Source organism: Gobio gobio, assembly GCF_949357685.1.
Source record: "Gobio gobio genome assembly, chromosome: 18".
Classification (NCBI taxonomy): domain Eukaryota; kingdom Metazoa; phylum Chordata; class Actinopteri; order Cypriniformes; family Gobionidae; genus Gobio; species Gobio gobio.
Window position 1 is genome coordinate 45378215 of NC_137111.1, and position 22258 is coordinate 45400472.

At 36.9% G+C, this 22258-nt stretch overlaps 1 protein-coding gene across 8 annotated transcripts in view; it reads right to left on the minus strand.

Annotated features, from left to right (window-relative positions):
* The window catches only part of golga4 (golgin A4), a 61410-nt gene that overhangs the window by 20931 nt on the left and 18221 nt on the right, over positions 1-22258 (minus strand). For 4 of the 8 annotated variants that reach the window (XM_079843487.1, XM_079843489.1, XM_079843486.1 and 1 more), the window contains 12 exons: positions 20873-20920; positions 20652-20708; positions 16900-16998; positions 16689-16830; positions 16385-16578; positions 12535-12618; positions 9040-9187; positions 8786-8964; positions 5058-5156; positions 4786-4941; positions 611-4608; positions 352-473 (listed from right to left, as the gene is read on the minus strand). In XM_079843487.1, the coding sequence (XP_079699613.1) occupies positions 352-473; positions 611-4608; positions 4786-4941; positions 5058-5156; positions 8786-8964; positions 9040-9187; positions 12535-12618; positions 16385-16578; positions 16689-16830; positions 16900-16998; positions 20652-20708; positions 20873-20920 (5326 nt within the window). Of the gene's footprint in view, positions 1-351; positions 474-610; positions 4609-4785; positions 4942-5057; positions 5157-8785; positions 8965-9039; positions 9188-12534; positions 12619-16384; positions 16582-16688; positions 16831-16899; positions 16999-20651; positions 20709-20872; positions 20921-22258 lie in introns of all 8 variants that reach the window. The other 4 variants (XM_079843488.1, XM_079843485.1, XM_079843483.1 and 1 more) reach the window with 1 other exon arrangement.

Consider the following 22258-nt stretch of genomic DNA (forward strand, 5'->3'; position numbering starts at 1 on the left):
CTTTTGACAACACTACTCCTATCATTCCAAAAAAAATAAAATATCTTTGTCCATCGAACAGAAAAGGCCACAACGAATGTTCACAATTACACTTTTAATTAAATGAGGACCAATGCTAACAATTTTTCACTTTTGGGTGAGCTATTACTTTAAATATCTAAATAACCTGCCTTTGAATATTTTAAATACCATATTCATATAGTATGATATTTGCACCTTACCACAATATTCTTTAAAGAACGCCATGGTATTAAACCCATCACAGTAGTGTCCGGAAAACACAGTATAACTATGGTAGCATGAGCAATAAACTACTTTTGCACTTGTAAACAAGTAATATGCCCCTCTTACCAATCGTCTCCTTCACAGAACCTTCCAGTTCCTTTTCCTTCAGGGCCATTTGAGTGTTGAACTCCCTCATTAACTGCTTAAGAGAAGAGTTGTGTTTCATTTCCATATCTTCCATTTCAAGCCTGTTAGAAAAAAAAAAAAGAGATTACCAACCATATGAACCCTGGGAACAACGATGTAGCAGAAAATATGCATCCTTACATCAAGGAGAAACATAAAACTCTCCACACCTGTTCCTAAAATAAACCATAAATCTTACTTGAGCTTCTTCTCGGTTTCCTCAGCCATCTCCTTTTTCAGGAAATCCAGCTCCTTCTCATGCTCTTTCCTTAGAGACCGAAGGTCTTTTTGTAGTCTGGTGTAATCTTTGTGGAGCTTCTGCTTCTCGTTCTCAGCCTCTACCAGTTTTCTCTGAAGATCATTCTCTGAGGTGTTTGTATTGTTGATTAGGCACTCACTATCAGTCTCCCCATTTCCTTGAGGTGAACTCTGTTGTGTTTTTAGCTGATTTTCTTTCTCTTCTAGCCTCTGCTGTAGATCTTGGAGCTTCTCCTCGTATTCCTTCACCAACAAGTCCTTTTGACTTGTCCAATCGTCTTGGTCCCTGACAGTGTCCTTGCTTTCCATAGCCCCTAACATTGCAGGCTCCATTCCTAATCTACTACAGCTCATTTGCACTTCAGAAACATGTTCATTTTCTACTTCATCAATCTGTTTCTCCTTAATCTGTTCTTGAAGATCCAGGCATGTCTGTTGAAGCTCTTGCACTTGAACTGTCTGTTCAAGCAGGTCTGCTTTAAGGCGACTTATTTCGGTTTGGTAGTTTGTAATCTGTTCATTTGATTCCGAAAGTTTGGTCTCAAGCTCCTCGAGTCTGGAAGAAGTTTCTCTCGTAGCAAAAGCAGATTGCTCCTCCTTCGCAGACGCATCTTTGTGAAGAACAGCAAGCTTCTCTTCATACATATCTTTTAAGTTTTGCAGAGAGGTCTGTCTTTCCTCATTTTCTTTCTGCTGCAATTCTTGTAGATGTTTTGCATGCTCTTCCTTTAATTTTGCGGTGGCCTCTTCCATTGTCTTCTCAATTTCCTCTAGAGACTTTATCCGCTCTTCTTTTTCAGTCTGGTTTTGCTTAATACCTTCCAACTGCATCTGCAGGTCTTTGATAGCCTGCTCCTTTTCTTCAATTTGTGAAGTCAACTGTTTACGAAGCATGCCAATCTTCTGCTCCGCCTTCTTCTTTAACTCAGCTATTTTACCAGCCGTCTCGGAGGACGCCTTTTCCTGGGCTGCCTTCACAGCCTCTTCTTTTGCATTCAGAATCTCTGCCTTCTCCCTCTCAAAGTCGTTCCTCTGGGCTTCCAGTTCCTGCTGGGCTGTTTCAACATCTTTCTGTAAAGACTGAAGATTTTCCTCAGTTTTTTCTATTAGGGCACCACTTTGAGAGCTTTGGTCTTGAGCTTCCTGCACCTGTTTCATCAACTCCATCTTTTCGCTCTCCCTAATGGTAAGGTGCTGCTGCAAATCAGCTGCAAGTTGTTCTCGCTCTTTTTTCCGCAATTCCAGCTGCTCCTCCAGATCACAAACTTTCATTGAGCAGCTTTCCAGCTCTGAGGTCAAGGCATGAACCCTCTGTTCTTTCTCACTAAGCGCCTGGTCCATCTCGGACTTACTAACGGAGTGATTGTCAACGCTGGCAGTGAGCATCTGAAGTTGTTCGTCCTTCTCCGCAATCTGCCTCTCCATGTCCGCAACTTTATCTTGAAGAGACTTAACAGTGCTGTGACTCTGACTGAACTTCTTTTTCAGCTCAGAGAACTTATTCCTGAGTGAGTCTACCTGCTCCTGAAGCGAGGTCTTTTCTTTTTCTAGCCTTTCCACCTTCTCCCCCATTTGACATGCTACCCTCTCCTTGTCCTCACTGTGCTGCTGATTCAGCAGAGATATGGCTTCCTCTTTTTCAGTTATGCAACTTGATAACTGGGTCTTCAAGTCATTTATGACAGATTCTAGATTGCTGATTTGCAAAACATTTGCTTTGAGATTTTCTGATATGTTTTTGTTCTCCTCACGAATCTGCTCAATGTTAAGGTCTTTCTCAGAAAGTACTTGGGAGCGATTCTCTGCATCAGTTTGCAGAGACTCCATTTCGGTTTGTAAGGCTTTAAGAGTATCTGAACTTGCACTAAACTGAAGAGTTACCTCATCAAGAGAGCTCTTTAGATTATGGCTCTCATCCAAAGTCTGCTGAAGTTCTTTCTCTAAAGTGCTGATTCTGTTGTCCTTCGTCAAGACAATATTTTTTAGACATGTAACCTTATTCTGATTATCTGCAACCCGGTTTTGTAATTCCCTAACTTGTTCCTCAACTTTTTTACACAACACAACAGATAAAACATCTAACTTATCATGGGCTTTCTGGCAACACTGTTCAAACTCTTTTGTGATGGTACACAATTGTGTCTGGAATTCGTTTTCTTTATTTTTAAGTTCATCCATTTTTTCTGCAAGCTTCCTCTGGAGATCTTCACCCTCTTTACACTTGGATGTTTCAAGCAAACTCAATTTTTGCTGGGTGTTTATTAACTCTTCAGATATGCCCTGCAATTTCTCTTTATTAGTACCCTCAGCCTTTCTCAGTTCGTCCTGCAGAAGGTTCCGTTCATTCAAGGCCTGGTTTAGATTCTTCTCCATAGTTTCAACTTGTCTTTTAAGGATACCTTCCCCTTCAGACAAACTTTCCAGTTTGTTTGCTGCTTCCCTGAGCTCTGTTTGTAGTTTCTGCACAGTGGTTTCCCTCATGGCAAGCTCCTCCTTGAGGTTCTGGATGTCTTTCATGATCTGTTCCTTTTCTTCCCTGCTGGCCGAAAGCAGCTGAGAGATCTCCTCCAACTCCTGGGCTTTTTCTTGCAAAGACTGGGCATGTTTTTCTTGCATCTCCTCCTCATGCTGGTTGAGTTTCTCCTGCCAATGACGATCAAGCTCTTCCTTTTCCTGTTTATGGGTCACCTGAAGCTTGCCTAATTGCTCATTGTAATTGGCCTCCAAATCAGACATGGCGGTGCCAAGGCCCTCAGAGCTTGCTTGTGCCATCTCAAGGATCTTCTCCTTCAGTTGCTGGTCTTTCAGTTCTAACTCTTGAACTGTCTTAGATAACTCTGCTTTGGCATTCTCCTCTTGATCCTGAAGCTTCTTCTTCAATTTGTCATGTGCTTCCTTGGCTTTCTGCCTGAATTTCTCCATTTTGTTTTCCTGGGATTTCAGCTTACAATCCATGTCTTTCCTAATGTTCTCAAGTTTCTTCTCGTGAGAATTCTTCTGGTCCTCCATCTGCTTCCTCAACCGGTTTTGCTCCTCTTGCATCGTTTTGCAGGTTGCAGAATGCGAATTCTCTTTTTCAGATAGGTGCCTCTTGACTTGCTCCATCTTCTGCACTAGTTGCTGAAGTTCATTTGTCTTCTGTTCAAGACACACTCCTTTCTCCTGACAATCGTTACGCACTGCCTCAAGGGTTTGCTCAAGATCTTTCACTTGATTCTTGGTTAGCTGGAGTTCTTCTGTAAGTGTGCTAATCTGAGATCTTGATTCCTCAAGGGCCTCTTTATTCGACTCTGCCCTGAGACGAAGTTCCTCCAACTGAGCACTTCCATTTTCGTGCAATGTCTTTTCCCTGAGCATATGCTCCTCTAGTGCTTTTTCCTTCTCCTCCAACACAGTCTTCAGCTGATTTATCTCTTCTTTCAGCGTTTTCTCCATCCCTGCAAACGACTCTTGATTCTGATTCGCAGCTTCAATCTCAGCCTGATATTTTGCTTGTTCTTCCTTGAGTCTTTCCTCAACCTCTTGCCTTGCAGTTTCACTGGTGGCCTCCACAGAGGACAGCCTCTCTTCTAACTGTTGTCTACTATTCAGTACTTCACTGAGATCAGCAGACAGGGTCTCAATCTCTGTCTGTTTGTCACTCAGTTTATCAAACATCTTTTTGTTCATGTCTTCCACATGAAAATGGAACTGTTCCTCCTTGTCTTTCAGAATAGATTCAATCTCTGCCTTGTGTTTCTGCATGAGCTCTTCCATAACAACATCATGCTGCTGTTTGAGGTCCGTTATTTGCTCTGTCTTTGTCCTTTCCAGTTCTTGCTTATGTGCCTCTTCTAGATCAGCTATTTCAGCCTCATGTTTCTTTCTCTTCTCAAGTTCATCTGACTTGGCATCATCCTTCTCCGAGCTACCCATACAACTCTCAAGTTCTTGAATTCTCTATAAAACACAAAAAAACAACAATTTGAAAAGGAATGTACATTGCAAAAATATGGCATTGCTTTTAATCACATCCTCATACATGCTGACTGTGGTTCTATGGCTTAATTTGGCCATGCAACTACAATAAGGATATCCTGTTGATCTATCCTCAGATAAAGTGGCATATAAACTCACCGTTCTGGCAGACTCCAAATCTAGCTGTAGTTCCTTGGCTTTGTTCTCCCCCTCAGACTGAATTGCAGCTTTCTGCAGCTCTGCTTCCTCCAGAGCGAGAGATGCCTGCTGTTCTTTTTCCTGTGCCGACTGCATCAACTCCTCACGACACTGCTCCTGAGATAAAAAAAAAGAGCATTAGTGCAAATAGCTTGGGAAATATCTACATCCAAATAGCTAATATTTAAATGAACTGATCACAGGTTACCACAGAAATGAAAATCAGGGCATACCACTGCCTGTTTGATCTGGGCACTCAGTTCCTGTTCTTTGCTAGCCATAGCCTCTGAATGTAACCGCTCAATTTCTGCTATCCTGTCCTCATTGGACTTCTGAAACGAAAGAAAACATGGCAAAATATTAACATTTATCATTTGATGGACAATTTAAATATACTCTAACACCGTGTCTACACGGACAGCTAGAAGCTGTCTACACTGGACGCGACAAAGTGACCGTTGAAAAGCGTTTCCATGTCAGTACGTCATAAATAGAACGAGGCATCAGTTTACTGGTGCCGCATCCAGTGTAGAAAACATTACTGATAATGATGGGTTGTATTGTCTTTTGTTGTGTCGTATCACGGCGCTCATGTCCGGTGTAGACACAGTGTAACATCCACAATGAAAAACTCTCTTTCTAATCCATCTAGACCAGGGATGGGCAACTTCGGTCCTGGAGGGTCACTATCCTGCAGAGTTTAAAACACACCTGAACAAGCTATTCAAGGGCTTTGAGACTAGAAAGCTACAGGGATGTAAGTTTTATCAGGGCTGGAGCTAAACTCTGCAGGACAGTGGCCCATCCCTGATCTAAACCATGTATTGGAACTATGGTTGCACAAACAGGCTGCTTAATTCTAAAGGTCAGAGGATGGGGAATTATCACCATTTGATTTAGTTTTATTTGTTTTTAATGGCCACATCAGCATCAAAGGCTGTATGTATGTATATATATATATATATATATATATATATATATATATATATATATATATATATATATATATATATATATATATATATATATATATATATATATATATATATATATATATATATATATATATATATATATATATATATATATATAAAGAATTATAATAAATAAATATAATAAAATTATTCCACATTGCATGAATTCACATTCAAACGGAGTATCTCTAAAAATTTCTCATGAATAAACTCAATGGGTTCACAGTAAGAATTTGAAATATCTCAGTTGACTAGTCCCCAAAGCATTGTGATTTGGTGAAATAATCAACTCACTCTTCAATGAATAATTGGCAAGCGAAACTGGTATCTGTCCCTGTTATGGCATGGATAATGGTCCTGATGAATGAAACAGAACCGAATGTCTGAATTTCTGAAAAATGAAGCCTCTCTCAGATACATGCAGAAAGAATGGCGGGCTGTAAATGTGGCATCAATTTGGTCAATTTTGATTTACTATTGCCATTTAGTTAATGAATCATAATCCAACACACAAAGGAAGAGACTAAAGGTGTGCATATCTATAAAAACACACAGCCTTCATGAAAACTTTGCAGTCATGGACGTTAAAACGCTCATCCAGACAATTCTCAGGATGAATGTGACACTGTGAGTGGATTGATGGCTTTTCCAGGCAAAATAACTTTAAACAGGTCGAGTACAAACGAGGACAGAGAAAAGTCAAAAGGAAATGCAAAACAAAATCTTTTGAATCCTGTATAATTTTATTCATGATGCATAACTCCTCTCAAACAACACTGATGTGTGTGAAAAACAGTTGCATGATTGCATGTTTTACTAACACTGAAATTGTCTATTTTTTGTGACACAAACGCTCTAAATTTAATCCCTTTTTACACAAAAAAATTATTCTGAAACACCCCCTTAAAGGGATAGTTCACCCAAAAGAAGCATAACTGGTGTGATGTATGACGTCGGACGCAGCTTACGTGTTTTGAACTGTGAGAGACACTCTCTGTGTAAGTTGAATACGGAAGGCGATCTGGCGGAAGCTAGATATTTTACTTTATAAAGTTTTAAATATGGATATTTTTCTAACACAAACCCATCTAGGGCCCTATGAAATCCGTTTTATTTTTTCCCAAATTCCGTTTTTTCCATTTTAATTTTTGCTAATTCCTTTTTTTTTCGTTTTAATTTTTGGAAATTCATTTTTTTTACCCTTAACTGTTATTTTAGTCGTAAAAAGAGTGTTTTTAATGTTAATATAATAGAACATAAAACATAAAATAGGAATGACCTTAAATTTATTGAGGTAACAAACATCACATTTACTTTTCAGGACAAATACTGCAACATAACACTGCACTCTAAGCACTTCAAGTCACAACTAGATATTAGTGCTGTGAATTGATGATTAAAAAAATTAAATCACATTTTTTCTGTAATTAATCATGATTAATTGCAATTAAAAACAAAAGTTTTTAATATTTTAATATTGTAATAATTTCAGTTACTCTCCAAATTAATTTAGAAACAATTTAAAGACAGCATATTTTAAATGTGTGTTGTAATGGCATCTTTTTATGAATGAAGGCCAGTATCACTGATATTAATGTCTATATGAAACATTGATGACGTTACATTACAGTATAACTGAAAGATACCAATTTCAACATTTATTAGGCTTTAAAAAATAACTTTTAATTGAATTGAACTTAAAACAATCTTTACATAAACCCATTATAATAAATGTTATATTTGCCTGTGGCCTTCCCTGTCAGACATAGTCTTCACAGAAATTGAATAAAGTTATCAACACCTTTCTTAACTGCATAAATAATAAGTGAAATAAAGATGAATCATCATTAAAGCTACAATCTTCTGTTCCCGTTGTTCTTTGAACATTAATGACAGACATTATCAGTGCTCCTGTCACTTTAAGATCTACCTCAGCCAAACATGATGTGGATAATGCTGCCTTCACGTGCTATCGGAAATTTGATGATTCCGACTTCTGAAGTTATGATTACGAGCGCAAAGCATTCAAGTTTCAAAATATGAGGGCGTTCATGTGCAATGTTTACCTAGGAAACTCGTATATTACGATAATTCCGAGAGCACGTGAAGGCAGCATAAGATGCGCTGACCCGCGCATCTCATTTTCTCTCAAGTTCATTTAAGGCATTATTTTCCATACAGTACATTAAAGTGCATAAAAAACAAGGCAAAATACAGCAAGCACTCCCCGTGAGGGAACTGCTCGGCTCGGCTTGAGTTTCGTAACTTTTTCGCCGACGAAAGCAGAGCCGTGGAGAGCCGCTTCGCCATACTTTCATTGTTTTGAAGGGGGAGCTGAAATGACGGGAGGGGTTGTGTCGCCCAGATTTGCTTTCCCCGGTCTGCATTTTCCCCAGACATACGTTCTTCTCCCACACAAAACCGCATTTCATTCCAAATATATCAAATTCCGGGAAATTCCGCGTTAACAATAGATTCCGCGTTAATATGCCAATTCCGCGATTCCGTCCGCGATTCGGTGATCGCGGAAATCATAGGGCCCTACCCATCGATTCACTTCAGAAGGCCTTTATTAACCCCCTGGAGCCGTGTGGAGTACTTTTATAATGGATGGATGCACTTTTTTGGGCTTTAAATTTTGGCCTGCCATTCACTGCCATTATAAAGCTTGGAAGAGCCAGGACTTTTTTTAATATAACTCTGATTGTATTCGTCTGAAAGAAGAATGTCATATACTCCTAGGATGACGAGAGAGAGAGTAAATCATGGGGTAAAATGCCAAAAGCGCGCCAGGTGGATAAGCCAGTCTGTGATTTGTTCCCGCAAAAGTGTAACAGAAGCAGTAGAAATGAATGTACAGGTTTCCAGACTGAGTTGCAGGTTGAAATCAAACCGCCGGCAGATCAGGCTGGGTTTACCCAGTCTACCTTTAACAAGCACTCTGTGATAAAATAAATGATCAAATAAAATGTGATAAGCATGCGCACCTTCATAATGGTGACCACTTCTTGTTTGACCCTGGTCAGCTCCTGTTGCAGGCTTCTCCGCTCTTCCTCACTGGCCTTCTCCACCTGCTTCACCTGCTCCTCCATGCTCAGCTGTAGTTGACGGCGTGCCTCCTCCGTCCGCTGAGCCACACCCAGGGCTCTCTCCAGCTCTTCAAACGCTGGGAAAGAGTCACACTTGTTAGGACAAGTAGAAACAGAGGTGGGAAAACGAGAAAGGAGATCGTCTCACTCACCTGCTTTCTCTGATTTCTCTTTCTGTTCCTGCAGCTCATCTTTCTGTGCGAGGGTCTGCTGGAGTCTGGAGCGCAGCTGAGCAATCTCATCTTCCTTCATCTCCAAAGTCTCATGCATCTGACGCTTCGTTTCAGCAATAACCATTCCCTTTAAAATGATGCCGTAGGTGAGCATTAAAGGGCTAGTGATATTCACACAAATTAAGGGGTAGATTTTCAGTTAATAAAGGTTATATTTTGTTCTGATTGTCATGAAAAGTTTATTATATGACGTCAGTTGGATTGGCTTATTTTTAAAAAGACCCTGTAAAATAAAACCTCAGATATACAGCTACGTATTATGTCTAAATAGTATAGCACAAACATGTGCCAACCAGCTTCCTGCTCCTCTACAGCAGGTTCTGTGCTCAGTTTGAGGACGCACCGCTAATCGCTTCTGACATATGTTTGCATTCTTTCACATTCCATACATGTGACCCAAGAGGAAATCATCTCTATCCTGCAGAGTGAAGGTCAAATGCTAAACACAACACGCCTGATTTGATCAAAACTCAGTAGCAGACAGACAGCGCTCCATATTTCAAATCAATCCCACCTAGATGACATCTCAAAGACTATTTCTTGATTACAGGGTGCAAAATAAACACTCTACCAAGACCAAATGAAAATAAATATAACAGATTGAAACTGATAATTGATATTTTCGATTGTTATATATTATTATTGAAAATGTAATTTATATTTTCATATACATTTATATTATAGGTATAATATACATTTATATATTTACATAAAAATAGAAAATATTTTATTTGAATAGAATAATACATTTCAAGAATATTATATTATATAATAATGTATATAATATTATTATTATAATTATAATATATATATTTATATTAGGGCTATCGAAATTAATGTAAATCAAAGCACAAAAGACAGAGAGAATCACTCACTGCTCTTGACTGAACTTTTGTAGCTTTAATAAAGATTAATCTGTATTTCATTTATAATTTATGACTGAAGTGTTTGATAACTTTATTCAATTTCTGTCTATTTCCTAACTGTTAGATCAAATGTTTAAAATATACTGTATGTTGTTTCTACATTAATTTGGAGATTAAATGTGAAATTATTACAATATAAAAATATTAAAAACTATAATGTTGTGTACGATTAATCACGATCGATTTTTTTAATCGATTGACAGCACTAATATATATATATGGAAAAAATTAAGAGACCACTTAACATTGAGACATATATATACAGGGAGTGCAGAATTATTAGGCAAGTTTGATTTTCTGATCATATTTTTTTTCCAGGCACATTTGACCAATTCCAAACCACAGTAATCCTAATAACTACAATTGATTTAGTATTTAATAATGTATAAGTGATATATAATTGTTCATGAAGGCTGGAAATGAAAATCACCTTATATTCAGGTGTGCAGAATTATTAGGCATGTTTTCTTTTACAGATAAATTGAGCCAAAAAAGAGATTTAACTCAGACTGAAAAGTCAAAAAGTATTAAATGCCCATGAGAAGGATGCAATACTAATGCAATACTAGACATTGCAGTTAAGGCATGACCATTGGACAGTGAAATGCTCGTTGGGTCAGCAGGATCTGACAAAAACAGGTGGTGAAGTAAAGACACCTGTTAACTGCAAAAGAATGAAGAATTAAGGTGAAGAATTAAGGGTGAAACCATCAGGAACCCTTTAGTCTCCAGCGCCACCATTTTCCAGAGCTGCAACCTACCTGGAGTCTCCAGAAGTGCAAGGTGTCAGGATCTCAGAGACTTCAGGTAGGTAAAGAATCCTAAAATGGACTAAAATGAACTCCCAAAACGTACTGCCAGATTCTGGAAGATGAATTCTTCAAACAGTGGTACTAGAGGATGTGGTGCTGGTCCTTCAAGAGTCACTCTCAACCTATAAAACCTATAAAGCCTATAAAAAAGCAGGCTTCATGTATTTTACAACACTTCAGCTTGTGATTCTTATTTAGTGGGGGTCATTTTTTAGGATTCTTTACCTAACTGAAGTCTCTGAGATCCTGACACCTTGCACTTCTGGAGACTCCAGGTAGGTTGCAGCTCTGGAAAATGGTGGCGCTGGAGACTAAAGGGTTCCTGATGGTTTCACCCTTAATTCTTCACCTTAATTCTTAATTCTTTTGCAGTTAACAGGTGTCTTTTCTTCACCACCTGTTTTTGTCAGATCCTGCTGACCCAACGAGCATTTCACTGTCCAATGGTCACGCCTTAACTGCAATGTCTAGTATTGCATTAGTATTGCATCCTTCTCATGGGCATTTAATACTTTTTGACTTTTCAGTCTGAGTTAAATCTCTTTTTTGGCTCAATTTATCTGTAAAAGAAAACATGCCTAATAATTCTGCACACCTGAATATAAGGTGTTTTTCATTTCCAGCCTTCATGAACAATTATATATCACTTATACATTATTAAATACTAAATCAATAGTAGTTATTAGGATTACTGTGGTTTGGAATTGGTCAAATGTGCCTGGAAAAAAAATATGATCAGAAAATCAACGTGCCTAATAATTCTGCACTCCCTGTATATATATATATATATATTAGGGCTGTCAAAAGATTAATCGCATCCAAAATAAAAGTTTGTGTTTACATAATATATGTGTGTGTACTCTGTTAATTATTATTTATATATAAATACACACACAAGCATGTATATATTTAAGAAAAAAATATTATTTTTATATATAAAACATTTATATTTATATATTATAGATTATATAAATGTATATACAGTATATACATGCAAATATTTCTTAAATATATACATGAATGTGTGTGTATTTATATATAAATAATAATTAACAGAGTACACACACATATATTATGTAAACACAAACTTTTATTTTGGATGCGATTAATCGCGATTAATCTTTTGACAGCCCTAATATATATATATAAATTATATGATATATGGCTTTTTAAAAAAATCCCATTTTATAATGCTATTTTATATATTATTTAAATAATATTTAGGTGTATATTTATATAAATATATACACACATACTACATTTTATATATAAAGTAATATTTTTTTTTATTTAAAATAATGCAAGATACAATTTCATGGCCTGGGAAAAATATTTTGAAATAATTCTTGAAATATTCTGTAAATAATAATTTGGTCAATTCACCCACCATTGGCAGATGTTGCAAAAAGTTATAAATCCCATTCAAAAAGAGAATATATCCAGGCTTAATTTTATATGCAAAAGTGACAAAGTGAGTGACCCACAGGAAGTATGTACTGCGATCATTTTAAAAAGCCTTCCCGGGATAAATTCATCTTTGTCTTTTGCTAAGAGGGCCAGTGGAATTTGTAATCTTCTGTTGAGGCTGGCTCATAAACAGTCCTGTGGCAGACGCACAACATAGCTGAACCCTTCTGAGGGGTAAAATGAAGCGTGTCTGTTAGCGTCTCTCTCACCTTGTCCTGCTCCAGCTGCTCGATGAGGTTCTTGGCGTCTCCCAGCTGTGTGATCAGCTTCGTCTTCTCTGTAGTGTGGAGTTCCTGGTAAACAGATCACGATGAGTGTGTGACGATGGATCTTAATACATTATTCTCAGAATAATAATCAACACTTATTGAGCATCTATCATAAAGACCCAAGAGCCGGCTGGTCTAGTCAACCTGGATTAGAGTCACTTGGAAACGTACTGGCCAGCTGGAACTGTACTGACCTGAAACTTTGATTTCCACAATGTGGAACATTTTTCACATCCAATAAGACTCTGGCTACACAAAATGGTATCAGCAACCATATAAACTATGATACTTGCAGTCTTACAACAGATTTCTGTTCCCATGTGCCCTTAACTGTGGAAAAAACACTGTAATGCATGGATTTACTCCATCATAATTGCCATCACACTGATCTTCCAGATTACTATAACATATATTTGATGACCAGGCGATTAAATTAAAACAGCAACCAAGAAGCTGTGAATAATTTTCAATGTCTCCGCCGGCTGCGCTGAACTCCCACCACGGATAAACACACACACACGGCCACATTCACATCACAGCAGCCCTTCGAGTCTCCGCACCAGACCAACAATCAAACCTCAATTACAGCCCAGAACAGCAGCCAGTGGTTGTGGCGGCGGCGCCTCGTACGCAGAACGGCCCTCTGTTAGGGAACGGCGGTTACTTCCTGTTTCCTGCTGGTTTCCCTGAACTGGAGAGTTTGACACTAACGACTCAAAAAATAAATAAACTAAAACAGTACAGAATAAATGGGAATAAAAAAAAAATCACATAAAATACTTTTTTTATTATACATTTCTAAATAACTACGACTTTTGCCTCAATTCACTGCTTATTAATAATTAGTAATTGTTAAAGGGTTAGTTCACCCAAAAATGAAAATTCTGTCATTAATTACTTACCCTCATGTCGTTCGACACCCGTAAGGCCTCCGTTCATCTTCAGACACAAATTAAGATATTTTAGTTGAAATCTGATGACTCTGAAAGGCCTCCATTGGCACAATGCACGGTTCACTCTCAAGACCCTTAAAAGGTACTAAAGACGTCGTTACAAAGTCCATCTCACTACAGTGGTTCTACAATAACTTTATGAATCAGCATGAATAGTTTTTGTGCGCAAAAAAACCCTAAATAACGACTTATATAGTGATGACGATTTCAAAACACGGCATCATGAAGCTTCGAAGCGTTATGAATCAGTGAGTCGAATCAGCAGTTTGGATCGCCAAATTTCAGCAGTTTGACACGCGATCCGAATCATGATTCGACTCACTGATTCAATAGGTTCACTGTGCGAATAGGGCTAAAGTCGTTATTAGGGTTTTTTTTGCTCACAAAAACTGTTCTCGTCCATTTATAAAGTTACTGTAGAACCACTGTAGTGAGATGGACTTTGTAACGACGTCTTTAGTACCTTTTAAGGGTCTTGAGAGTGAAGCGTGCATTGTGCCAATGGAGGCCTTTCAGAGCCATCAGATTTCAACTAAAATATCTTCATTTCTGTTCCGAAGATGAACGGAGGCCTTACGGGTGTCGAACGACATGAGGGCAAGTAATTAATGACAGAATTTTCATTTTTGGGTGAACTAACCCTTTAAGTTTAGGTATGGTGTAGGATTAAGGGATGTAGAATATGGTCATGCAGAATAAGGCATTAATATGTGCTTTATAAGTACTAATAAACAGCTAATATACTAGTAATATGCATGCTAATAAGGAACTAGTTCATAGTGAGAAATGGACCCTAAACTAAAGTCTTACTGAAAATATTTTTTGAAGTGTACAGACCTGAAGGTAGAGACTTAACCACCTAGCAATCAACACCCAAGAATTGTGTTTCTAGCTCAAATCTCACTTCAATTCAAATCTAGTTTTATACTACCGCTATAATTTAATGCTGAACTTCAGTTTTTCACAAAAATCTGAAATGATTTAGTGGCCAAGCAAAGCGAAGAAGAGTAAATCAGTGAGCAGAGCGTCAGCTGGTGTGTTTTAGTGTGAGTGAGTGTGACGGTGGGTTCGGAGGGGCTGTAATGTGTGTGTGTGTACGCTGTTTGAGGCAGGGAGGGGTGGGCTATTAACCTCCGCTCTCACTGTCCCCGCTGAGCACTGTTCCCACACACAGCACAAACACATCACATCCACAGGAAACACACTCACGGGACTCCACCCGCTACCACTCCAACACACACACACACACACACACACACACACACACACACACACACACACACACACACACACACACACACACACACACACACACACACACACACACACACACACACACACACCACACACAACACACACAACACACACAACACACACACACACACACACACACACACACACACACACACACACACACACACACACACACACACACACACACACACACACACACACCACACACACACACACACACAAGAGCACCAAACAGGCTCCCGAAGACAGTACCATGAATTAATGATACATAAAATAAAATAAAATAAAGCTTAAAAACACTAACAATAAAATTAAATATTATATTTAAACAAAGTAAAACAAACAATGTATGAATAAAATATATAAAAAATATATAAAATAAACATGTATGAATAAAAATAAATAAAACCAAGTATGAATAAAATAAAAAATAAAATAAGTAGCCACATATAAATAAAAAACATTAAATAAACCATGTATGCATTAATAAAATAGATAAAATAAACCATGTATGAGTAAATAAATAAATAAATAACCCACGTATGAATAAAATAAAAAATCAAATAAAATAACTTGCGTATGAATAAAATCAAATAAAAAATGAATAAAATAAACCATGTATGTATGAATAAAATAAAATCAAAAATAAAATTAAAACAAATAATGTACGTATAAAAAATAAATAAATAAAATAAACGAAGTATGAATAAAATAAAACTAATAAAATAAAACAAACCAATGTACGAATAAAACAAAATAAAAATAAAAAATAAACCACGTATGAATAAAATAAAATCAAACATTTAATAAACCATTTATGCATAAATAAAATAAACCATGTATGAATAAATAAATAACCCACGTATGAATAAAATCAAATAAAAAATGAATAAAATAAACCATGTATGTGTGAATAAAATAAAATCAAAAATAAAACTAAAACCAATAATGTACATATAAAAAATAAATAAAAAAATTAACCAAGTATGAATAAAATAAAACTAATAAAATAAACCAAACCAATGTATGAATTAAACTAAATAAAATAAAAAATAAACCATGTATGAATAAAATCAAATAAAAAAATGAATAAACCATGTATGCATAAATAAAATAAATCACGTATGAATAAATTCTAATAAAAACTGAATAAAATAAACCATGTATGTATGAATAAAATTAAAACAAAAATAAAATTAAAACAAATAACGTACGTATAAAAAAATTAAAAAATAAAATAAACCAAGTATGAATAAAATAAAATGAATAAAATAAACCAAACCAATGTATGAATAAATAAAAAAACAAATATATATATATAATGTATGAATAAAATCAAATAAAAAATGAATAATGTATGAATAAAATCAAATAAAATCAAAAATAAAATAAACCATGTATGTATGTATGAATAAAATAAAATCAAAAATAAAATAAAGATACACACCCCTGTATATAGATATAAAGATATAAATATATAAATAAAGACAAATCCCTGACCAAACTCTAAGCAAAATCTAAAATCTAAAGCTAAGCAAAAACTAGATGTTCTTCAGTTTGTGTGTCATTTGGTTTCTCTATACCTTCATTTTCTCAAGCTCTTGGAGCCTCTCCTGCAGCTGCTGCTGTAAAACCTCGTTCTCACTGCCCAGCTGAGCGGAGCGCTCTTTACTGGAGCGAATCATCTCTTTACATCTCTGCAGGAGACTCTCTTGCCTTTTGATTCGCTTCTGGAGCAACTCAAGGTCCACCGTGTCGCCCGGCTCTCCACTGCCCTCTGCTGGCCACACACACAAAAGACAGACAAACTGGCTAAAGAGTCAAGACAACTTTTGTGTCTAAACATGTTAAGTGTGCACTAGAGAGCCTACACACACACACACACACCTGTATTAAATGTCGAGCTGTCGTCTTTCGTGGGGCTCTGAATGTCAGAGGTCGCGTCAACCGTATCCGTGGACTGAGAGGTCTCGAGCTCTGGTGATCCCATCCCTCCAGGAGCCTGTAGTCGCTTCTTCAAGAGAGACACCTGAACACAAACAGCTTCAGTATCACCTTCGTTAACTTCGTTAATGAGCAAACCAAAATAAACACGTACTTGAGTCTGAAGCACAGTGATCATCTGGTCCTTCTCTTCGAGAGCAGCGTCAAACTCCTCCTGCAGGTGTTTCTTGGTCTGCTGGTCCATCTGGAGCTCCTGAGGAAGAGATATGAGGCTCGCCATCATATCAAGAGTTTTACAGCAGCTTCCCAATTCTATTGGCACTTTCGCTTCGGAGTTTTGGTAAACTCATACTTGGGAACCGTGACACGATCAGGACGCAAAAATAGCCTACTGGCGGTTTAAGGATAAATAAAAAAGCACAATAAATCATTTCAATATAGAAAAAATGGTAACACTTTAGTATGGGGAACACATATTCACTATTATCTACGACTTTTGCCTCAATAAACTGCATATTAATAGCTAGTAAGGTAGTTTTTGTAGCGTTTAAGTGTAGCTATTGGGTGAGAACAAGGGATGTATTAAGGGATGTAGAACAAGGTCACACAGAATAAGGCATTAATATGTGCTTTATACTGATAAACAGCAAATATCCAAGTATTTAATAGTGAGAATTGAACCCTAAAATAAAAAAAATATAATATTTTTAACATTTAAAGGATGTGTTTATTTGATCAAAAATACAGTAAAATCAGTAATGTTGTGAAATATTAATGCAATTTAAAATAAATAAAAAAAATTCAGATGTTATTTATTCCTGTAATGCAAAGGTGTATTTTCAGCATCATTACTCCAGTCTTCAGTGTCACATGATCCTTCAGAAATCAGTCTAATATGCTGATTTGCTGCTCAAGAAACATTTATGATTATCAATGTTGAAAAGCATCTTAAAGGGCATATTGCAGGTTAGAGACCCCAGTGAGTCAATGTATAGAAAAATTATGAAGGAACTAGATTTTACTTTAAAATATACTACTAAAGGCTTCTGGAGTCGTTTTTGTGAGAACATTTTACTTCTGCATCTAAAAATGCCAAAACCGGAAGTGACGTAACGGGAGGGAGTGCGGTCAGTTTCAACAATAGGAAAACAATGGATCGCAATGACAGTTCGGACGCTGAGGGAATTATAAATGTGTATTAATACTTATATGGCAGAGCACAGCCATACAATTATGACACACAATTAGGGACAGGCCAGGATTAGACAGATCAACGATTACAGGAGACAAATTGAGTTGTTGTGTGAGGAGAACCAGTGTCTCGGTGAGAGACCAGCAATAGCAAAGCTGGCATTGGTCATCTAGGAGTATTGAACCTTACTAATAACAGAAACGAATAAGCTTTGACAATCAGGCATAAGTCACACTCGTTAATATCCGTCCACACTAAACGTTACGTGATTCTAACCTTGAGTGATATAACGTTAGCGGCTTCTCATCACGACTGATTTGGTAGTTAGCAAATGTTTTAAAAAAACAAGATTTGCGGTACACAATTCACGTTTTCTTCAAGATGCATCTCTGATGGATCCGTGACGTCACATCTCCCGCTGGCGGCCAAACCACAGACACTATACACTGCAAAAAATGCTTTTCTTACTTAGTATTTTTGTCTTGTTTTCAGTCAAAATATCTAAAAAAAATCTCACATTAAGAAGCATTTACTAGACAAGCAAAAGTTTTTGTCTTGTTTTGGGGGAAAACAACTCAATATTAAGGAAGTTTTTGCTTAAAATAAGCAAAATAATCTGCCAATGGGGTAAGCTAAATAATCTTAATTCAAACAGAAAACAAGATTATTTTGCTTGCCCCATTGGCAGATTATTTTGCTTATTTTAAGCAAAAACTCCCTTAATTTTGAGTTGTTTTCCCCCAAAACAAGACAAAAACTTTTGCTTTGATTTTAAGATCCATCTTTTCACACAGAGGACAATTGAGGGACTCAAACACAACTACTAAAAAAAGGTTCAAGCATTCACTGAAGCTCCAAAAGGAAACACAAAGCATTAAGAGCGGGGGGGTGAAAACCTATTGAATTAGAAAATCAAGGTAAATTGTACTTAATTTGTCTTCCGGGAAACATGTAAGTATCTTCTGTTGCTTCTGAAGGGCAGTACTAAATTATTTTTTTTAAATATTTAAACAAAATAAGAAAAATTTGGACGACATCATCCTGTTCAAAAGTTTTCACCCCGGGCTCTTAATGCGTCGTGTTTCCTTCTGGAGCATCAATGAATGTTTCAACCTTTTTTAGTAGTTGTGTTTGAGTCCCTCAATCGTCCTCAGTTTGAAAAGATGGATCTTAAAATCATACAGTCACTGCTGGAGAGGGCTCAAATATGCAAAAGAGGCTGGAAAACCGAAGAATGTGCAGGACCTGGAGGATTTTTCTGAAGAACATTGATCAGTTTAACTGCTCAGGACAAACAAGAGACTCATGAACAACCATCACAAAACAAAAAAACAGCCGTGGATCATCAGGCACTGAGAATCAATGGTACATAAACTTTTTATCAGGGGTTTTTTGTCTTGTGGACTATATGTAAACATTTTTTATGTAAAATATCTTATTCAGGACAGTACTAAATAAAAAATAATATGCATTTTGTATGATCCCTCTTATTAAGTTAAAATTAGTCCCATTTTCACAGATTCTGCAAGCGGTTCACATACTTTTTCATGCCACTGTATATGACAATATGAGTATGTATTTAAGTGAACTTGAACGTACATACATGGCATGAATAAAATATAAAAAATATTACCAGCACATAATTCCAAACAAAGTGTGAGACCGTATGCATTTGTGTTAATATGCATAGTCATCAACGTTGAAATTGATTCACGTAAAAACAACGGCAAAGAAGCCTCGCGTGTGGATGTTTATTCGTTTAATATCATCCTTTACATGAGTATTACAATGTTTGACTCCATCATATCGCCGGGATGATAATCCTCCGGTCTAAAGTGAACACTACACACACCACCGCGTGTTTCCAAGCAGATGCAGAAGTGAAGTCCCGTCTCATCACTTGCAAAAAACCACCATGCAGGTTTCCTAACTTTTTAGGCAACCTGTGGAGTGGACTCGATGTCCTGACACGCTGGACACAATAATTTACCTTGACGATGATAAATTGAAATAGAAAAACTACCAAAAATACACTGACTCGTACTGAATACCAACCTATTCTGCACTGAGCCAACGCAGAGCCTGGCAAACGACTCCCTCTCGTGACGTAATATGACACGATGTTAAAAAAAAAAAAATACAGCCACTTTTTCTACTAAATTTGTGCTTTTTAAAACATTTTAAATCCTGCATCACCTTTTCAAATGGTATTTTCATACAAGGTTATATATTTATTATGATTTTTTTTTACCTGCAACATGCCCTTATTTGCTATATTTTTGTGGAAATTTGAAATTATGAATAGAAAGTTCAAAAGAACAGCATTTATTTGAAATATAATTTTTTAATAACATTATAAATGTCCTCACTGTCACTTTTGATCGAAATAATGCATCCTTGCAGAATAAAAGTATTAATTTCTTTAAAGAGTGATTCATATTTGAGCAATAGTGTATATTAAATATTTGATATATTACGCCTAATCCCGATACAGTCAAAACCAGAGAGACAAACTCATGAAATGTCTCTGAAACATGCCACATTACAGACGTTAACTGCATTGTAAATGCTGTTTCATGCTGCCTTTGAGTACACAGTGTGAAGCGAGGAGTAATAGAGATATCAGAGATGGAAAAACATTGACGGTAGAGCCTGTGATGAAGTATTAATGTGAGTGCCAGATGAACAGAGGAAGTGAACAGCAAAAGACGAACCTCCCTGAGCTCCCCTATTCTTCTCAGGGCTTTATCTTGACTCTGGCTGAGGATGGCCTGAAATAAACACAGACAGAGATGAATGACAGACTAATATCAGTGCCAAACCTCACAGCACAAATACAGCAACTCATTAAAGGAAAAACATTAGAAAAACATCCCTCGAGCTGCGAGGAAACTACATTCATTTATTCTGCTGCATTGGCTGAATATGAAATTACCTGAGTTTTCTCTTTATCTCGCTGCACGGTTCTGTAGGCTGTTACCAACTGGGAGAAGAAAAAGAGAAAGAATTTATCAGTCGAGTAATAATGATCAACTCATTTCGTGAAAAACTAAATCTCATTCCCAAATCAGGAATTCTGTGTAGGATCACATCTGATCAGAAATAGTGCCTGACTACTTCCTAAGGTGGTTTGAGTGACTGGATCAGTGTAAATAAATACCAGTGTAAACAGTTAATAATCCTCACAGTGTCAGCGCAGTGCATTATCTCAGATATCTGCTCAACTGAGGCAGCGCCGATGTGTCATGTTTAGTATGCACAGTCTGTACTAGAGGGCTGAGCTCTTCTTGAACAAAACAGACTTGTTCAAATAATCTTTTAATGAGAGCTTAACCATATGCAACACATGTTCATGCCGCAAGGTCTATCGATCTATTACTTCGCTATTATCTCGAGACACATCCAGAGGAACTCTACAACACAGAAAAGGCAGGGATTACAAATAAGCCAAAGAGCTTTCCTTGAAACACGAAACCTTTTATATATTTAACATGCGGGTTTGCGCTTTAATTTGTATCTAACCCAATGCGCCGGGAATCGGAAGGCCTTAGATTTGGATGTGGGTTGCTACCAGACCAATAAATCACACAATATTTTTAAGAGTATTGCCACTGGCCAGCGGTTTATTCAAATAACTAATGAGCAATACTACATACTTTCTAGAAAAAATTATTAAGGCCCTGACGGCTAACAAATATTGCGGTTTACATCTCAAGTAAGCATGATTTAGGGGAATTATCCCTGGAAAAAGTGTACTACATGCCACTTTGAATGAACACAATCTGCTATATGCCAAGTAATTTAGAAACTAATCTGTTGAATTAGACGCTCAACAATACTAGAAGCATCTAGCAACAGCCTAAAATTGTGTTGCATTTGACGTATAAGTCTCCAACATACACTATATCATAAAAACGTTTTAAAACTGCCTGGAGCAGACCTGTTATACAGATCACAGACAGTCAAGACAACATCTGGCTGAAACACACATGCACTGCTCGCTTTGGTTCACGCTTAAAACATAAAACAATAATATCAGCCAAGTTTCCAAAATCATGAACAATGACTTTGCTGCGATGAATGAAAGTAACATGAACATGACGGCACCAAGTAAGATCATAAATGTAATAAATATCAATATTATTAAAGTATTATTATTATAGTAATTATTATTACTTACATAGTGATGACGATTTCAAAACAAAGCATCATGAAGCTTCGAAGCGTTATGAATCACTGAGTCGATTCAGCGGTTTGAATCGGCAAATTTCAGCAGTTTGGCGGTTTGACAAGCGAGCCGAATCATCATTCGGCTCAGTGA